Raw genomic sequence first — 17848 nt, 5'->3', positions numbered from 1 at the left:
TTGGGGATGCTGCCGCACCTAAATCCCACGTGATAAACTGCTTCTTACGCCCCAACAATGTTGCTCTCCGGTTTGGACTTATTTCCGGTTCTTATTTAGGCCGCCTCTTTAAGGAGCGGGTCTCAAGGGCAGCATCTCCCAAGATGAATCTATTACAAATTCAGCACCATCTGTTCTCAGCAATCCACTCTGCGTTAACCGCCGGGAGTCCACGGTAAGTACATTTTCCCCTGCAAAAGAAAGACCTCCCTTTGTGTGCAAATTTACACTTAATCGGCTCTTGATTACGCTTTGTTCCCGATGTGATCCATCACCCAAAAGCGCATCCAAGCCCTCTTTGCCCATGTTGTAAAATTAAGCATGCACACCTACAATTCCTCTCAGGAGTCCATGGCTAGCCCTCCTCCTCCCATCTAGGCTCCTCGGACTTTGACGCACTTTGCCACGCCTGATGGCAGCTCTGTGCCAGCTTCCATGCCGGATGCCTACCCTCTGCCCTCCCTGTCAAACAACTTAGAAGAAAGAGGAGTAGGCGGCCTCAGCAGAGTGCATTGCGCAACCCCCCCTAATGCAGGCTGCGTAAGATAAGTTTCCTTCTATATAGTCTTCTTATATCAAACACTAAAATCCAACAAAGGCAGTCTTGATCTTGACTCCATCGGCTCTCCAAGCTCCGGCAGGACCTTTGCCCTCCTCATAACCTGGGTAAGGGTGTGTTTCTAGTCCTTCTTCCTACAAGATCTCCTGTGGGATCCCGGGACTACACCATGACAGGCCAGCCCATGGAATGGCTTCTGTGAGGAAAACCAACCCCATCCCAGAGATGGGAACGAATCCCTCTGGGAGGATCCCAACAGCGGCTCCTCAACGGAAACGCCGCTTTACCGACGCCCAGCGCTTAACGCAAATCCAAAGAGGCCCGATGACCTGGGGGGGGACGTCAAGGCTGCACTGCCAGCTGTTAAGTTCTCAAGAGGCTGCGGCCATGCAAGGCATACCCCGACGCCGGGCGATCCTGCAGCTTCGCCCCTCTTTGCAAATCATCAATGCCAACTCGCCGGCCTACTCATCCTCTGCCTGCTCTGTTGCCTCCCTGCTGGTGGTAATGCGGCTAAATTCTGATGAGCTTTGACTAGACTCAACATCTGGGAGCACCTATTCGCTGCCACTACGCAATATTCTCTTGGGTTCTTCTGCCTGGGCCAGCTGCTATGGCTCAGAGGTTGGATTGTGTGTCGCTGCTCCTCATCCATAGCTGCACATTCCCTCTCTCCTCTTCAAGTCACTATTGGATGCTCTAGATTGCAGCCAGGAACATTCCTGATAGGTTAACCTTTGCAAACTCTCCGCCTGCTCTAGCTACCTGATTGTTATCAGGAACATGCAGCCTACTCCTCAAGAGTCTCCTGCTCGTGATGAGTCACTGAACCTAGTACAATGCTAGCAAGAGCTATCTGTAGCTCTCTCTCTCACCTTCTTGGAGAAATCCATGGACTCTACTACCATCATCGCTTCCAGTTGGCTTTGAGTGGCCAAACAGCAAGAGCAAGTGCATTGGATAATTATGTATAAGCCATGGGCTGTCCCCTTCTACCTCATCCTTAGCCTTTGCATTGTTGTTAGCTATGTTTATTGTTTCCATCTATACTTGATGCCCTTTGGAGCCGAATTCCAAAGGAATTCATTGGAGTACTGTAACTCCAGCTTGATCATGTAAGCATGTATGCTTTAATTTTTTAGAAGTTATGTTATTTGTTGTTGTTGTAATTCCAAATGTCTGCGAACTCTCTGGCTGTCAGCCTCTTACCATGCGTCCCAAGCCTCTAGGCTCCGCACCTCTGAAGCTTCCATATTTGCCCATGTGGGTTGCCCCCCCCTTCGCCCCTTTGCCGGAGGATGCACGTGGCTCTAGCCTAAGGCTGGGAGATGTTTCCCTCAGCGGTGACTTCTTTGTGGGAACTCTGACTTATTTCCTGTAACACCAAGACTATCGGGCTGCTCTTGGCCTGTGCCCTTCGCGAAGTGGGTCTTACCACCTCTAATCGTGCCGCATTGATTGTTTGTCATTGCTGAGGATTCATATGAGTGCATGGAAGTTGCCAGGATGCATTGAAGCTTGACTTGTGGCAGCTGCCCTCCTATTTGGATCTTGTTCTCTATCTAATGTATATATATCTACATGTGCCTGTAACATAGCATGAAACTCCCTCAACCTTCCCTTTCTTACATCAGCAATCCAAGTTCTAGTAATGTTGTATTGCTAGCTCCAAGTAGCTTGGCTGAAAGCAACGTACTTGGAGGAGATAGAGCCGCCTCCTTTAAATCACTCCCCAACATTTCCGCCTCCCTTCTACAAATGTAAAAGGGGAGGAGATGTAGGGATGCACTGTTGACTGAGCAGCACTGTAGTGGTAGAAGCTTTCTTGGTACACCAAGGCCTCCTATCGGCCTCCTCTGAGTCGACTCATTCCCTCACCTCTCTCATCCTCTGGAAGGAGTCAAGCAGGTCAGAGACTACCTGGTTTCCATAAACCACCGGGTGTCCTGGATGCTGGGACAATGGTCTTGCCTCCTAGGTGAGGGATTAGGCCCTAGACGCTTGATGTTCTCTCCGCATCGTAGGCAGCCAGGTGTGAGATCATGTATCACATGATGATCTCCTAGTCTCTCCATTCTCCCGGCTCTCCGGAATCTCTGCTCCCGTATCCTGCTCTACACGCTTAGAATCATAAATAAAAGGTGCTAGGAACCAGTATCATGCAGAGTCACGCTGAACACGGACACTATGCGCTCCCGCTAAGGAAGGGCGCTCTCCACCAGATGAAATCACCGCGTCTCATCTCGTTCTTACGCTGACCTCGCGGCATGACTACAAGCAACTCAAGGTATCTCTGCCTCCATTCTTTCCCAATGGATGCTGCTTCCGCATCCCTGCTAATAAGTATCTCTTTTAATCGAATACCCTTCAGACAGACAGCCTTCCCAGGCCAATACTGGACCCCTTGATGAAAAAGACTCACAAGGGGAGGGTAAGAAGGGTAAGATTCTGGACTGGGGCTAGCAACCCAAGCCCTCCCTCCCATGGGGTGCATCTCTCATCATACAATTCAGCCATTTAAACTGGGGCAGGGGGAGGATCTGAACGTGCTGCCCACCCTCCACCCCCGCCTCACCTCCTCCAAGATCTGCACCAGCTCTCCGGGGCACAATGCCAGCTCATCTTCCTTGGCGGGGGAGTAAGGGAAGGTGACTTGGCACCAGCGCTGCTTCGGCTGCTTCTTCACAGCATGGACTACAGAAGGAACAAACGTAGAAGGTGCCACGTCAGCAGCAATTCCCTCCCCAACAGGAAGAATACCCACACCACCAACTTCCAGGCCGAAATCCACCACACGTATGTCTGGGAAGAGGCCATGGCTCAGGGGTAGAGCATCTGACTGGCATGCAAAGGGTCCCAGGTTCAATCCCCAGCACCTCCAGTTAAAAGGACGAGTTGGAGAGTGATACCCGAGACCCTGGGGAGCCACTGCCCATCTGAGTGGGCAACACTGACCGTGATGGAGCAAGAGCCTTATTTAGTATAAGGAAGTTACTTGTGTTCGTATGTGTTAGACAGGTTGCAGTCAGTAGTGTTCCGGCTCTCAGAAGATAAAGAAGTGCCTGGAAGTGCTGAGTGCAAGGCATTGCAGTGGAGTCTGGAAAGGGCTCCTTTGCATGGTGGCATACTCATCTTCTGTGGAGCTAACCTCTGAGCTCGCTTCCACAGAATGGAAGCCCGGGCACTGCAGCTGAGAGACAAGGCCCTGGGATCTCTGAGGAAAAGACCCCACTCCCAAGGGACCCCACTTCCTTTAGGAAGAGCCAGATCAGATCGGTTTGAATGGGCAGCTCAGTAGGGTTGCAGCCAGTGGTGGGATTCAGCCGGTTCGCACCACTTCGGCAGAACCAGTTGTTAAAATAGTGCTTGTAAACAACCAGTTGTTAAATTATTTGAATCCCACCACCGGAACTGGATGTTAAATTATTTGAATCCCACCACTGGTTGCAGCCCTAAACTATCACCATATGGAAATGGTACCTCCTTCATTTCTACCATTCTTTTTGCACAGATATCCACAGCAGTTCCACAAAACTCCATAACATCCTGTAACTAATTGCTTTGCTTCCATCATTTAAAAACAAATATCTTCTATACCTTATGGTCACATCTTGAACATTTGGTCCCCAAAACGTTCCCCTTTGAACCTGTAGGGCAGGAGGCAGCCACTCATACACCCTTACCAGTACGGATGGATCGGGGACATCGCTGGGAGCCATCCGCTCGGAGACTTGCTGGAATTTCCTAGGGCAAATAAAAAACAGCACAGGAGACTAAGAGCAGAAGCAGGTCTGAAGAGGAAAGACCTTCTCCCCCGCCCCAGCCCCATAGATCTAGGTGCCTCCCACCTTCTGAGGGCACTGTTTCCATGGCACACAGTCTTCTTGCCAAGTGCCAGTCCTGCTGATTATCTTTAAGCCCCAGGTAAGAATCTGGTTGCTCTTCTTGAGCTTTTGGTGGAAGGCAGTTTGCAAGAAAACCTGTTTGCAAGGCTGTTAACAGAAGGGCATGTTGGTCCCAAGAAGTCAGAAGCAACCCAATGGCGCTTAACACACACAATGAACATAGCAGCTGCTCCAACTTGCCACCAGCTGTGCTTGGTTTATTTCACTTTTGACTGGGCTTTCCTTTAACACTGGCTTTGAATAAGCCGCCTGGAGAACTCTAATGAGTCGGTTGGACACCAAAGAGGGCTGCCGAGGAGTGCCTGATCTTTTAATCTGGGAAGGAAAGAGCTTCAGCCGAAGCTGCTTCTTCTTGCAAGGTGGAGAAAAGCCACCACACCCCTGCCACGCCCCAGAATGCCCCCGCCACACACCCCACAGGCTGCCACGCTCAAAATGGCTCAAGCAAGCAACTCCCACTCCACCTCCAGTGCCCCCTTGGAGCTACGCCTCTGGCACTATGGCATAGAGCCACGTGTGGTGGGGGAAGGAAGATAGCAGACCCAGGACTTCCCAACAGACCAAGAGGAAAGTCTTGGAGAGATCTACCCTTGTCCCATCAATCTCCCTTGTCCAGCCCATCACCCTTTCATCCCGCCTTCTCTCCTTGCATCCAGACTAGCTTGCTAAAGCCAAGCAACAAAGATCAAGGCGGGCTAGAAAGCAGCTCAAACACCCTGGTACACCTGGTCTGCATTACAAGTACACCAGGTGTCTCACCTCTAGAACTATAGTCCAGCCCAGCAGATCCCTTTTGGGAGAAGAACCCAGGAATCCAAACTCTCGGCCTCACCTTGCTAGGGTGGCCACCTCTGGGATGGGAAATTCCTTGAGATTTGGAGAGTGGAGCTTGGGAAGGACTAGATAGAATGCCAAGGAACTGACCCACCCCCACCCCCCAAAGCACACAATTTCTCCAGAGGGACTCATCTCTAAATCCGGGACACCACTTGTAGTTTCAGGAAATTTCCAGGCCCCACAACCTGCTCCATTGTAACTCAGCATGTGCCATGTCCCTCCAAGGCCATTCAGAGCTCTGGGAGACACTATCGCCTGCTGAATTCCCTAGAGAGACCCCAATGAGGAGGTGACGGCCCAGGAATCCTGACGCTTCCATCCCTTCCAGGAAACAAAGCAGAGGGTGGCATCCTCCCCACAAGGCTTTGCACCCTGGGGAAATTAAGTCCCCAAGTCTCAGCAGCCACCTCTTACGCCAAATACGAAGGGCCAGAAAGAGCTGAGCCTGCATTGAAACCACCCTCAGCCCTTTGAAGGGCAGGAAAGCATCCAAGCCTCTCCTATAAAAGTCACACCTTTTCCTGGCGAAGTAATCCCTGTTTCCGTACCAAAGGGGCCATCCCAGAGAGCAGACGAGGGCGGCAAAAAAGCAGCATGTGCAATGATCCCAAATATATAGGTGAGTGGGGGTGTGGCCTCAAGGAGACACTCCCCCTTGGAGGGAGGTCAGCAAGCAGTTGAAAACTGCAAAGCAAGGACTGAGCAATACATAGTCTCTTCTTCCTCCCCAAAGGACATTGGGAATTGTAGTTCAATGCGGCAACAAGGCTGCTTTAAGAAGCACTCACAATAACCTCACAAAATCACAGTTCACGAGTTCCTTGAGAAAAACCAGGTCAGGTCAGTTCAAAACTAGCTTGACTTTTGGAACTGTTTGTCTTTTTGGCAACAATGGGCAGAAATATTTATAAATTAATTAAGAAAAAACAAAGTTGAGATTCGGCAGATGGATTTCAATGTGGGGAAAACTGGGCAGAACACAAATCTGAGTCCACCCATGGGGTTGCCAGCTCTAGGTTGGGAAACTCCTTAATATTTGGAGTGAGGGTGGAGACTCTGGAGGGCAGGCTTTGGGGTACAGAAGGGAGCTCAGTGGGGTCTAATGCCATAGAATCCCCCTTCCAAAACAACCATGTCCTCTAGCGCACTGATCTCTGTTGTCAGGGAATCAGCTGGCATTCCAAGAGATTACCAGACCTCACCTGGAGGTTGGCAACCCTAGGAATGCAGAAGGTGGCTTTGGTTAAATCATTACCTCTTGACTCTGGGCAACCAAGTACGTTGAACCAACCCTCAGCAGAAGGAAAGAGGTTCTTCAGATTCCCTAGCCCAGCCAGCTGCAGGGAGCAGCAGCTTGGGCAACAAACAGTACCGTACCGGTCTCCACATCTGGGTTTTATGTGGCCTGGCCCTATGTGTGCCCATTCATTGCCCCATCTGGACCCAGCCATGCCCGCTCTCTGTCTGCTCTGTCTTCCCAGGGGTTGGGCAAGCTGGCTCCACACACAGCTTCCTTCCTGGTCATCGTTTAAACAAAACAGCGTTGCTTCAGAATTCATTTGCATCTGTTGGCTTGAAATGCCACTGGCAAATGCAAATGGCCGGCTAGGTTCCTTTGTGGCAGGGGTCAGGAGGAGAGGAAGGCAAAGCAGCTAAAGGAGAAGCCGTGGGGGGTGGGAGAAGGACGGGAAGTACTTCCTTTTGAAAGACGAAAGAGGACACAGTATAGCGCAGTGGTTAGAGTGTAAGGCTAAGATAAGGGAGAGTCCGGTTTAGATCTCCACTCTGCCATGGGTGCTAGGGAGACCTTGGGCTGGTCACAGACTCTTGGTCTAGCCTACCTTGCAGGGGTGTTATGAGGAGAGGAGAATGATGTATGCTTCTTTGGCTTCCCATTTGGGTTAAGGGGGGGGGGGCGCCATAAGTCAGCTGTGACTTGATGGCAACACACACCTGCATGAATCAAGGAAATAAATCAAATCACAGCAGGCAGGCAGGCAGAAGGGCTGCTCGGCTGGCCAGTGGTGAGCAAGACAACGCTGCGCATCATGCTCAGAGGTGCTTTATGTCACGTTCTGAGTTTTGCCCCTGAAGGGCTACTGGGCTGGCAAAGAGATTTTGCACACAACATGACTTTGCATGACTGGCTGCTGGCAGGATGCCCACCCAGTGTTGTTTTTCCTTCTAAATGCAAACACAGCCTTGCCCCCCCCCTTCCCTTTTTCAAAAGCACACATAATACATCTGAGGTGTATACCTTTTAAAATGCTGTGTGTGGAATCAGGTCTCACTCACCTGCGCAAACTGCTGAGGGAAGAACCCCGTCCGGCCCTCCAGTTCACCCTGGAGCCATCCTTCTTCAGCGCCTGCATGCACCTTGCAGATTATGTCACCGGCCTTGATCTTCAACTCGTCGCTCAGCTGGCCCTCAAAGTCAACCAGGACCAGGACCTCTGGGGAACGGAGACTGAGTGGCAGCCGCCCATCATGGCCGTCCCACATTGTGGGAGTTGGTTGTGATCCAGCCACCAGCCAAGGACAACGTGTTCTACCTCTCGGCAACGTGTTCTACCTCTGGTTTATTCACTGCTCCATCTCAGAGGTGAGTGTCCTTCCATGTCTGGAAGCTCACCAAGTTTTTGTAGATACATATACACACACATGCATATGCCAGTAGCCCGCCCACCTCACAGGGTGTTTGTTGTGAGGGGGAAGGGAAAGGAGTTTGTAAGCCCCTTTGAGTCTACTGAAAGGCAATCACTAACCCTTCACTAACTTGAACCTAATTACCAAAGCAATTTCTGTACATTCATAGAACTGACAGAAACCCACTGAAGTCACTGTCTAAAATCCCCCTCAGTGATAAAACTTGGCCCTGACCTGAACAGCCCAGACTAGCTCAATCTCATCAAACCTTAGAAGCAAGGCAGAGATGACCCTGGATAGTCCACTTTGTTACTCAGAGGCAGGCAATGGCAAACCACCTCTCAAAATCTCAAAAACCTGTGGGATCACCCTGTGGCTGCGACTTAACAGCAATATGAGACATACAAATACATATTGCACCCTTTACACTTTTTAACAGGCAAATGGTTCTTTCTCCCACCCTGGACATTCCACAGGTATATATACTCCACTTGCTTTACTACCATCAGATCCTCTGAAGATGCCAGCCACGGATGCAGGCAAAACGTCAGGAGTAAATGCTACTAGAACACAGCCATCCAGCCCTGGAAACCACACAACACCCCATACAAATACATTCATGACAGACAAACAGGCAACAGAGCCCTTTGGGGGTGAGCAGGTTATCAAATGTAATAAATAATAATAATAATAATTTCTACGATGCCTTTCTAAGTTCTCAGCATGCTTTTGCAGATATTAGTTCAGCCACTCAACAGCCTTGTCAGGTAGACCAGTATTATCTCTACTTCCCAAGAAGGATTGGGGCTGAGAGAGCAGCATCCCAAAGGCTGCCTAGAAGAGAGTCTGTGGAAGAAGCAAGAGGCTACCAGTAACAAAGTACTGATAACATAGTGAGGGATATTTGACTCTCCATTTTCTATGGCTAAAGTGCAAGACGAGACTGCACATGTAGAGCCTGCCAAAGACAGTACCCTGGGTAACAGCACAGTGTGAGCCAGCAAGGGGCAGTGGTTCAGAGTGGTGGACTCTAATCTGAAGAGCTGGTTTTGATTCCCTCACTCATCTACATGAGCGGTTGGACTCTCATCTGATTAATTGGATTTGTTTCCCCACTCCTTCACAGAAAGCCAGCTGAGTGACTTTGGGCTAGTCATAACTCTTCAGAACTCTCTCAGCCCCACCTACTTCACAAGGTGTCTTGGGTTGAGAGGGAAAAGGTTTATGAGCCACTCCTTACGGTTCAGAAAAGTGGACTGTAGATCCAAACTCCTCTTATTCACCGTAAACTATTCCAGCACCTCTGGCTCAAAGTGGGATTGGAAGAGAAAATCCGCACTACATACCCATGGTGGTCGAACTGTCTGCTTCTTGTGGACTTCCTCAGCATATATCCCGCTGCCCTTTCCTGGACAAAGTGAGAGGAGGCAACCAGTCACTCCCTTTATGAAGCAGGGAGGGCCAGGCCCGTTGTGACAAGTCTGATGCACACAGAGAGAGGGACGGCCCTGGCTTCAGACCAGGCAAGCAAGTAAGACGGGTTCCTGGCCCAGCCAAACTGCAGCAAGTCAGGTAGGTGGGCTCAGTGGACGTGTTTACCCCCAGAGAGTCTGGTGTAGCCCAACAGTGGCAGGAGAATGTCAAATCAACATGGAAGCTAGGGATGTCTGTGGAGGGAAAACAAGGCCCTGAGGGGTACAGAAAAGCAGGCAGGGTCAAGAAAGCAGCAGCACAATATGGGAAGGGGCCGTGGCTGAGTGACACTCTCTTTGAATACAGCATGTCCCAGCATCTGGTTCAATCCCCAACATCTCCAATTTAAAAGGGCCCTAGAAATCTGCTGCTGGTTTGAGTAAGTGCTGACTGTGACAGACCAAGCATCTGATTCAACATGAGACAGCTTCGCAGTGGCGTATCTGCCTAGGGACAAGGGGTACCCCTTGTCCCCGGGCGCCACTCTTCTGGTCACGTGAGGGGCGCAAAATCGGTCCCCCACGTGACCAGGAAGTCCTGCTGGGGGAATCTGGGGGGGAGGTGGGCACCCTAAACCTTGCCCATGTCCATGGTGACATGGGTGGGGTCAAGGGCAGTGGGGGCAGAGCCAAGGTGGGCAGGGCAGGGGCAGAGCCTGGGGCGTCCTGGAGACAATTTGTCTCCGGGCGCCATTTACCCCTGGTACGCCTCTGCAGCTTCGTGTGTGTACTTGTGGGTGGTTTGCTCTGGGAATAGGATTGCCAACCTCCAGATGAGGCCTGGAGAATTACAACAGATTTCCAGACTACTGAGACCCGTTTCCCTCAAGAAAATGGATGCTTCATGAGGTGGACTTTGTGCCATTACATCCTTCCTGAGCTATCTCCCCTTCCCATGTCTTGACCACCCCAGGCTCCGTCCCATAAATCTCCAGGAATTTCCCAACCCAAAGTTGGCAACCCTATCTGGAGAAGAGGCCCAGGAGAATAGAGTTTGTATGTCTTCAAAATGAGGAGATAAAACCCTTGTGATGGTTGAGAAGGTACATGATGCATTCAAAGTCCTCTGCTCAAACCTCCCCTCAAAGCCCTCCCTCTGTGGCATTTGACCAGCTTCCCCTCTGTCCCCCCCCCCAACCAAACAGATGTGGTGTCTATAACAGAGTCCCTGAAATATGGCTGGCATTGCTGCTCATGGTGCTCAACCAAGTAGGTGAAATGTCCCCACCTTGAAGAGTTTATATGTTGACAAAGGGAGAGGAAACAGAGAAAAGACAAGAGGCTAGGACTGGCATTTCCTACGGGAGGACGCAACAAAGAGGCGCTTCGGTTCAACCACAGACAGGCAGCTGTGCCCTCTTCAACAGAGATACCTGGGAGATGACGGCAGTTAGTCCAAAAGGTGAAAACACTCTGTGTATGCTCAGAGGCATTCTTGTCTTGACTGCTGATTCAAAGGATCCAAGGGCGGCAGTCTTTCATTCCATTATGAATCAACGTGGTGCAGTGGCTTACACTGTTAGACTAGTATCTGGTAGACCCAGGTTTGAATCTTGACTTGTGCCACAGAAGCTCACTGGGGGACCTCATTCTTCTGGCCCAACCTACCTCAGAGGGTTGTTGTGAGGGGAAGAGAATGATGTAAACCAGCTTGGCTCCCCACTGGGGAGAAAAGCAGGGCATAAACAAACCATTCAAGAGATTGCAGGCTGAGACTCCTGTTACAAGAATAAGCCCCCCACGCACTCAGAAGTAACAGAGATCCCAAAGCCTTCATGCCACTTCTGACACAATTATTCTCACAGATTTTGCATAAAATTGCACAAAGGCTTTGCAGAGTTGTGTGCTGAAGTGTTTTTGCCTTCAGCAGAACTGGATTGCAATCTGTTCCCCCAAATGATGTGATTGTGCATACTGCCACACAAGTCACTTGGGCAGATTGTTGGGGCTTTGTTAGTGCATGCACGTGCACGCCATAGATAATTGGGGATATGAACAGGTCTGGAGGAGACCCTTTAAAGAGCTGGGATAAGGGGAGGCAGCTTATAAGAACAGCAACGTTTTCATCAGTTGACACAGAGACCAGTTATTTGTTGTATGGCTGAGGTTTGTACCGTTTTGGAGCCCTTGTGAAGGCCCCAGTGGGGCATTGAGAAGTCATAAAAAGCTTGCGGCAGTCACCCTTCATCCCCAAAAACCCCACCCCCACACAGAAACTTTGCATTTTTATTGCTCAAAAACAGAAAAGTTGAACAGAAACAAGAATTGGTCATATCCTGCCTGAAACTGGCTCGACGGGAAGCAGTCACAGGCCAGCCACTCTTGAAAAATTCAGAAGGGAAGTGGGCTTGCCCAGCACCCTAAAAAAGCACAATGCTGGGTGATACATGCTTGATTCTGGGATGCAGGATGAGGTTAATTGACATTCCTAGAACTGGCTGGGATTTGAAGCATTCCTCCTCCACCTCCCCAGCACCTGCCCAGCGTGCAACCTTCTTTCTTTGCTTGATCCTTGTGCTGCCTCCCTCTTGTTCCATGTGAGGTCTTCCTCCACCATCACAAGCCTTGGATGAGGTTTTCCCCTCAAACCAACCTTCCATTCTCCACAGTACCTTGGGAGTTTCAGGAACACCCAACTGCATCCTGACATCTCAGTCAACGGTATGGTGTGTTTAAATATTTGAAGTTTTGTTTAAATATTTGAAGGGGTGTTATGTCGTAGAGGGAGCAAGCTTGTTTTCTGCTGCCTCAAAGACCAGGACACAGAATAATAGATTCAAGGTGCAGGAAGAGAGATTCCACCTAAACATTAGGAAGAACTTTCTGACTGTCAGGGCTGTTCGACAGTGGAATTCACTGCATCAGAGTGTGGTGGAGTCGCCTTCTTTGGAGGTTTTTAAACAGAGGCTGGATGAACATATGTCGGGAGTGCTTTGATTGCGTGTTCCTGCTTGGCAGGGGGTTGGACTTGGTGGCCCTTGTGGTCTCTTCCAACTCCATGATTCTATGGTAGGAAGAGATTCTCTAAACATACATTATTTTTATTTACCTCATTTATACCATGCCCTTTTCTAGTGTGGATTCAAAATGGTTTACCTCATTCTCCTCTCCTCCATTTTACCTTCCCAACAACCCTGTGAGATGGGTTAAGCTGAGTGTGTGGGAGTAGCTCAGGGTAAGCCAGCAAGCTTCCATGGGAAACTGGGGATTCGAACAGGGGTGTACCGGCCACTGAGGGTTGCCTCTGTCATCAGCCTGGCTGAAGAAGATGCAGCCACTTGAGCCCAATGCCAGAGAGGCAAAATCTCAGTCCTGGCAGCCACTCAAGCATGCCCGTCTCAGGTCAGTTGCCAGAACAACTAGGAAGCAACTCAGCCAACTGAGCCTAGAGGCGGTTGCCAATGCCTTTCTTGGTTTCATCAGATGAGTGGACCCCCGGGATGCCTTTTACACCGGTCCATTTCAGCTTCCTGTTCCATACCTGGAATTGAATTAGGACCTCCCACATTCTAGTCCAGCACACCAACACAACACTGGCTGACTTACATTGCCACCGACAATGGTGTCCATCTTTCGGTGGGGGAAGGGAAATGCTTCTTGGACTCTTGGAAGGCTCCTGCCTGCCACCCAAGAACCAACATCAACGATTTGAGACCAGCTTCAAACTCTTGTCGGGGTTTGCTGCAATCATGTTTATCAAGCACCGTAAACACGTGGGAAAGAGTTCTATGCAAGCAATTCAGCTGTTGGCACTTACAAAGGCAGCTAGGGAGGGAAGGAAAGGCCTCTCCATCTAGGCTTTGCTACTTTGATTTTTTATTTCTCCCAATCTGAAAAGAAAGCTGAACTCAGAATGGCTTAGCTAGCCATAGTAGAAATTTAATTAGTCCTTGCCCCAATCTACCAGCTGAAACCAGTTACCAGCTCTTGCAGTTTAAAATGCTGGTATCTAAGGAGACACTTAGAGTCAAACTGGTACCTGGGGGATGAGGTTGGGAAGCAATAAACCATGCCCTGCTCAGAAGCAAGAAAACCAGGCAGGCTTCTACCATTCCTTGTGATTTGCCAACCTGATCATTATGTGAGTTAAGGGGTGCTTTCTGGAAAGGCACTTCTAGCTCAGCACACGTTGCATCCTCAAGGTCTGCCCCAACAGAAGCTGCTGCTGGTGGTTCTGTGTTTTCTTTGCCATGTATAAAGCACAAACCTCATTTGTACAGACAGCAGTAACACTCGACTGCCCCCCCTCATTCTGATTGAAGGAAAGCTCACTCCATTCTCCCTTAGGACAGTACTCTTGAGTCTCTCTGCTCCCCCTCCCCCTTGCCACCAGCAAGGCCTTTCTGGTTGAGATGATGTCAGCTCTGAGACATTCCAACTTTGCCTGACCCCAGACAAGTAGAAGTACCTGTTTTCTTCTCCCTGACAACTAAGGAGGAGATCAAAGTAGCCTGCCCAAAAGAAGGCTGCACTGCCCGGAAACATTTCTGCAGCTGGATATGAAGCCGTCAGCCTGCTTTTCTGCTTCCTGCTGCTGTGACAAGAACATGCACCTCTGCTTCCTACTGAAGAACACAGTAGTTTTTACCCACATTTCACACCACTGGGAAAGAGCCCTCCGGGGGTGGGCGGTTTAAAAGTCAAACAAACAAATAAATAATAGTCACACATGGAGCCCTCTTTTCATTTTTCGGATCCAGGAACTCTGAAGAGAGAAGGGTTAGCTGGCTTTGTAAAAACTTAAAAAATCCCTTTGAGATAAAAGCCACCTGTATGCGTATGTGGTTGGGTTTCACCTCCCTTAGGATCAGTGAGCTCAATTCAACCACTTGCAGATTCTACGGAAGTGGTATAAAAACCGATTGTTGAGAAATACAGCACAGGAAATCTTTTCAGATCAAACTGCTCAGAGTATTCCTGATTTTATTCTATGAAATCCCACTCTTCTTGTGGGGCCTTTTACAAGTGGGGGCTTGTACCAGGCTTGCAGCTGCCTCAGGTGTGTAAGTGTTGCCAAACCTGAAAAATCTTGTTATTTCAAGTACTGTTACAGCTGGGACGTGTAAACCTGGTTCCGAAGGGGTGTGCACTTTACTGTGCTATCCCCGTTTAAACTAGAAGCATAATATTCAAAATAGACACCCCTCCCACTTACCAGGAAACATAATTAAGAATAGGGAAGGCAGACAGATCCTTTCCAATTGAAGGCCTTGTGAATGCTGACTTCCCTAAAAGCTCTTGAGAAAACAGCAGAAACTTGCATCAAAGAACAGCTCAGCAAACTGGTGGGAGCAACACCATGACTTAGCATTGCTCTCACATACAACTCCAGGTTCCGCTCTTACTTTATGTACTGCACAGACCTCCTTCTCTTGTTTCACTGTCACATCCGCACTCACTCTTGCCCACTGGAAACATCCACCCAAGGGAAGGCAGTTCCTGAAGCTGCTCCACAGTTTCCTACAAACCCAGCCCAAGGGCATTCTCTACAAGCAATCCAAGACTTTTATGAATTGGATAAGAGAGTTGTGACAGGGCTGGCTTTCAAAAAGGGAGTCACTGTTACGCTTTCGGTCTACCTTGCTCTGGACCTTTGAAGGAAGGGCGCAGCAAAATTGAAGGATTAAAACTAGTTGCCGTCTGAGGTCCAATATGGGCATTTTGCTGATGAAGCATCAGAGGTGAACCCCTGAAACATCAGTGGGCTGCTACTTCACATGGTGCAGACTGGGCAGCATGCATTTACCCCTTAATGTGTGAAGGAAGCACCTGCCTTCTCTCCACCATGCAGGGAAGATCACAGCCCCTAACAATTGCCAGCTCTACCTCGGGCAGTGAATGGAATGTGTCCGCTGGACTGGAAGTCATGAAGCCACAGTGCAGAGACTGCTCCATTTGGATGAGATGGACCAAATTACCCCAGAGAGCTCATTGGGTAACCTAGAAAACTTCATCACTCGGACGAAAAAGGGACACGATGTCTTCAGAAAGTACAAATAAAGGCACTTAAAGCTCCTCATGCTTGCAGCATCTTCACTGAGATGCCCTGGTAGATAAGAGCCAATGGAGCTGCCAAGCTGTTTGAAGGAAGCACCTGCCTTTTCTCCACCATGCGGGGAAGATCAAGGACCAATCACAGGCCCTAACGATTGCCAGCTCTACCTCGGGTGCTGCATGGAATGTATCCGCTGAACTGGTAGTCATGAAGCTGCAGTGCAGGGACTGCTCCATTTGGATGAGATGGACCAAATTACCCAGAAGAGCTCACTGGGTATAGAATCATAGAGCTGGAAGAGACGCTAAGGGCCATCAAGTCCAACCCCCTGCAATGCAGGAACTTTCCTAGAGTAACCTAGGAAAAATATCACTCGGATGAAAAAGGGACACAATGTCTTCAGGTAGCACAAATAAAGGCACTTAAAGCTCCTCATGCTTGCAGCACCTCCCCTGAGATGCCCTGGTAGATAAGAGCCAATGGAGCTGCCAAACTGTTTGCTGCACACTTCCATCACTCCTGCAGGCAGCAAGAGCATGGCTGCTCTCGGTTTTAATTAAATCTGGGAGGAAAATGAAGCTTCCAGAACAAAGCAATTGGGCTCTCTGTGCCGTATCTATTCCCTAAGGATTTCAGTTTAACCCATTTCATGTATAAAGTCTCGTACTGTAAAAGCAAAACATGTTTCTGGGCCTCATGGCTAGGCAAATATACAGCCAGTAGGTAAAGGCATTTCTAGAATTATAGGTGGGGCCCGGAAAGAGTTTGAGGGGTTAAAGACTGAGTCTGTTTCTATACCCTCCAGCGCTTTTTGCACCAACACACAGCAAGAAGAGTAGCCAAGCAGACTTTGTTACGTACATGATCTATGTGGAAACCAGTTTTTCGTGGTGTAAAGCTGTGTGTTTTATTCAGAAGCGGTCGCAGAGACACCTCTACACACAGTTCGCTGACAGAATGTAAATGCCCAATACTGGCAAAGAAAGAAACCAAAGGTACTCGCTCATAGTTCATTTTAATGTAATTTTATTTGCACAATCAAAACAAAAGCTTGCAGGCGTTGCTAAGCAAGAACCGCTCTGGGTCCCATAAAATGAGCTCAATTGATAGCACAGAGAGGAGAAGGTGAGGGGAGAAAAGAGAAGCACCACAAAAACCAGAGTTTCAAGGACTGATTCCTCTATGCGGTCACAACATTCTCTGCAGCTGGCTTAGAAGGCCTGAAAGGGAGATTGCCCCCTGTGCCAAACACCTTTTTGAGCACTACGGATTTAAAGCTGAAGATAAAACACAAAACCAACCACCAGTAACTTGCCATGGCCATCACAGAAGTGAGTCAAAATTGCTTTATAAAAAGATTAATAAAAATACTGGAAAAAATTCTCATATTTCATGCTACGATTTCTGTTAACCTAATATATCCAGAAGTTTCTTAGAAAACTATGCAACCCTGAAAAGTGATCAAATTCACAATTGGAGGCAAGGAGGGTAAGCAAGAAATCTAGAGTGGAAGGACCAATATACTGCTAAGATCCACCAAGAGCAGTTGGGGGATGGGGGGATGGGAAGGTCTTCCCCAATTTTGTACCATGACAACTTTCCTTCAACAAAAAAGGGAACACACAAGGGACACTCCTTAAAAAGGGAAAGGACTCCAAATTCAACTGAGGGAAGTTTCTTTAAAACTAAGAACACGCAGTTTGGTCCCAACAATTTATATTCAGGTGTTTAGTCACGTGCATCATTGTTTAATATGTAAGAACCACAGAGGCTGTTCTGAAATTAAGCATCCTTAACTGGCATTGTCTCCATTATACACCAAGGCTTAAAAAAATATTCTATTCTTAAAACTCCACAAACAGAAAGGGGGAAGAGGAGGGAGAAACCAAAAAATAAAATCAGGGAATTTTCCCATTGCCATTTTTTTCTCCTCTGCTTTTCTCTCGGGAAATGAAAATGATTGCCAAGAATATTGGGAACAAACTTACTCCACGTTGTCCTCCAAGGGTCACAACAAAAAAAATTAACAAACAGAAACACATTCAACTAGTCAATAAGGATCAGTTGCGGTTCAGGCTGGCAGAGGCCACCCCCTCGAGGAGCTCCCGCTTCAGCCCCTCCGGACCCTCTTTTCGACTCACGGCTTCTACTCTGCAACGGACTGAAGGACTTCTTTCTCCTCTCTGTTCTCAGCTCCGCTCTCATCGTCCTCGATCTCTCCCTCCTCGCCGCTAAATTTGTCATGGGCCCATTTGGGGCTGGTGTTCGATTTCCGATACAGGAAACGGCCCCGCCCACGGGGGAAGATGCCGCCACGGCCCCTGCCTCGGTTTGCCCATTTTTCACCACCTTCGCCCTCACGGTCATCATGCTGCAATAAGCAAAGGCAAAGGAA

General features: G+C 49.0%; 2 protein-coding genes across 3 annotated transcripts in view; both read right to left on the bottom strand.

Moving 5' to 3' along the window:
• Positions 1-9425, bottom strand: part of SH3D21 (SH3 domain containing 21) — a 32308-nt gene extending 22883 nt beyond the window's left edge. The window contains exons 1-4 of the mRNA XM_048501622.1: positions 9333-9425; positions 7636-7793; positions 4282-4342; positions 3174-3292 (exon numbers count right to left, since the gene is read on the bottom strand). Of these exons, the coding sequence (XP_048357579.1) occupies positions 3174-3292; positions 4282-4342; positions 7636-7793; positions 9333-9336 (342 nt within the window). The 5' untranslated portion in view covers positions 9337-9425. The remainder of the gene's footprint in view (positions 1-3173; positions 3293-4281; positions 4343-7635; positions 7794-9332) is intronic.
• A 7037-nt stretch (positions 9426-16462) lies between these two features.
• Positions 16463-17848, bottom strand: part of THRAP3 (thyroid hormone receptor associated protein 3) — a 32162-nt gene continuing 30776 nt past the window's right edge. For both annotated transcript variants that reach the window (XM_048499954.1, XM_048499955.1), the window contains exon 12: positions 16463-17824. In XM_048499954.1, the coding sequence (XP_048355911.1) occupies positions 17600-17824 (225 nt within the window). In that variant the 3' untranslated portion in view covers positions 16463-17599. The remainder of the gene's footprint in view (positions 17825-17848) is intronic.

Source organism: Sphaerodactylus townsendi, linkage group LG06, assembly GCF_021028975.2.
Source record: "Sphaerodactylus townsendi isolate TG3544 linkage group LG06, MPM_Stown_v2.3, whole genome shotgun sequence".
NCBI classification, from domain to species: Eukaryota; Metazoa; Chordata; class Lepidosauria; order Squamata; family Sphaerodactylidae; genus Sphaerodactylus; species Sphaerodactylus townsendi.
Note: the sequence above shows the minus strand (reverse complement) of the source record. Positions and strands in the feature narration are given on the sequence as shown.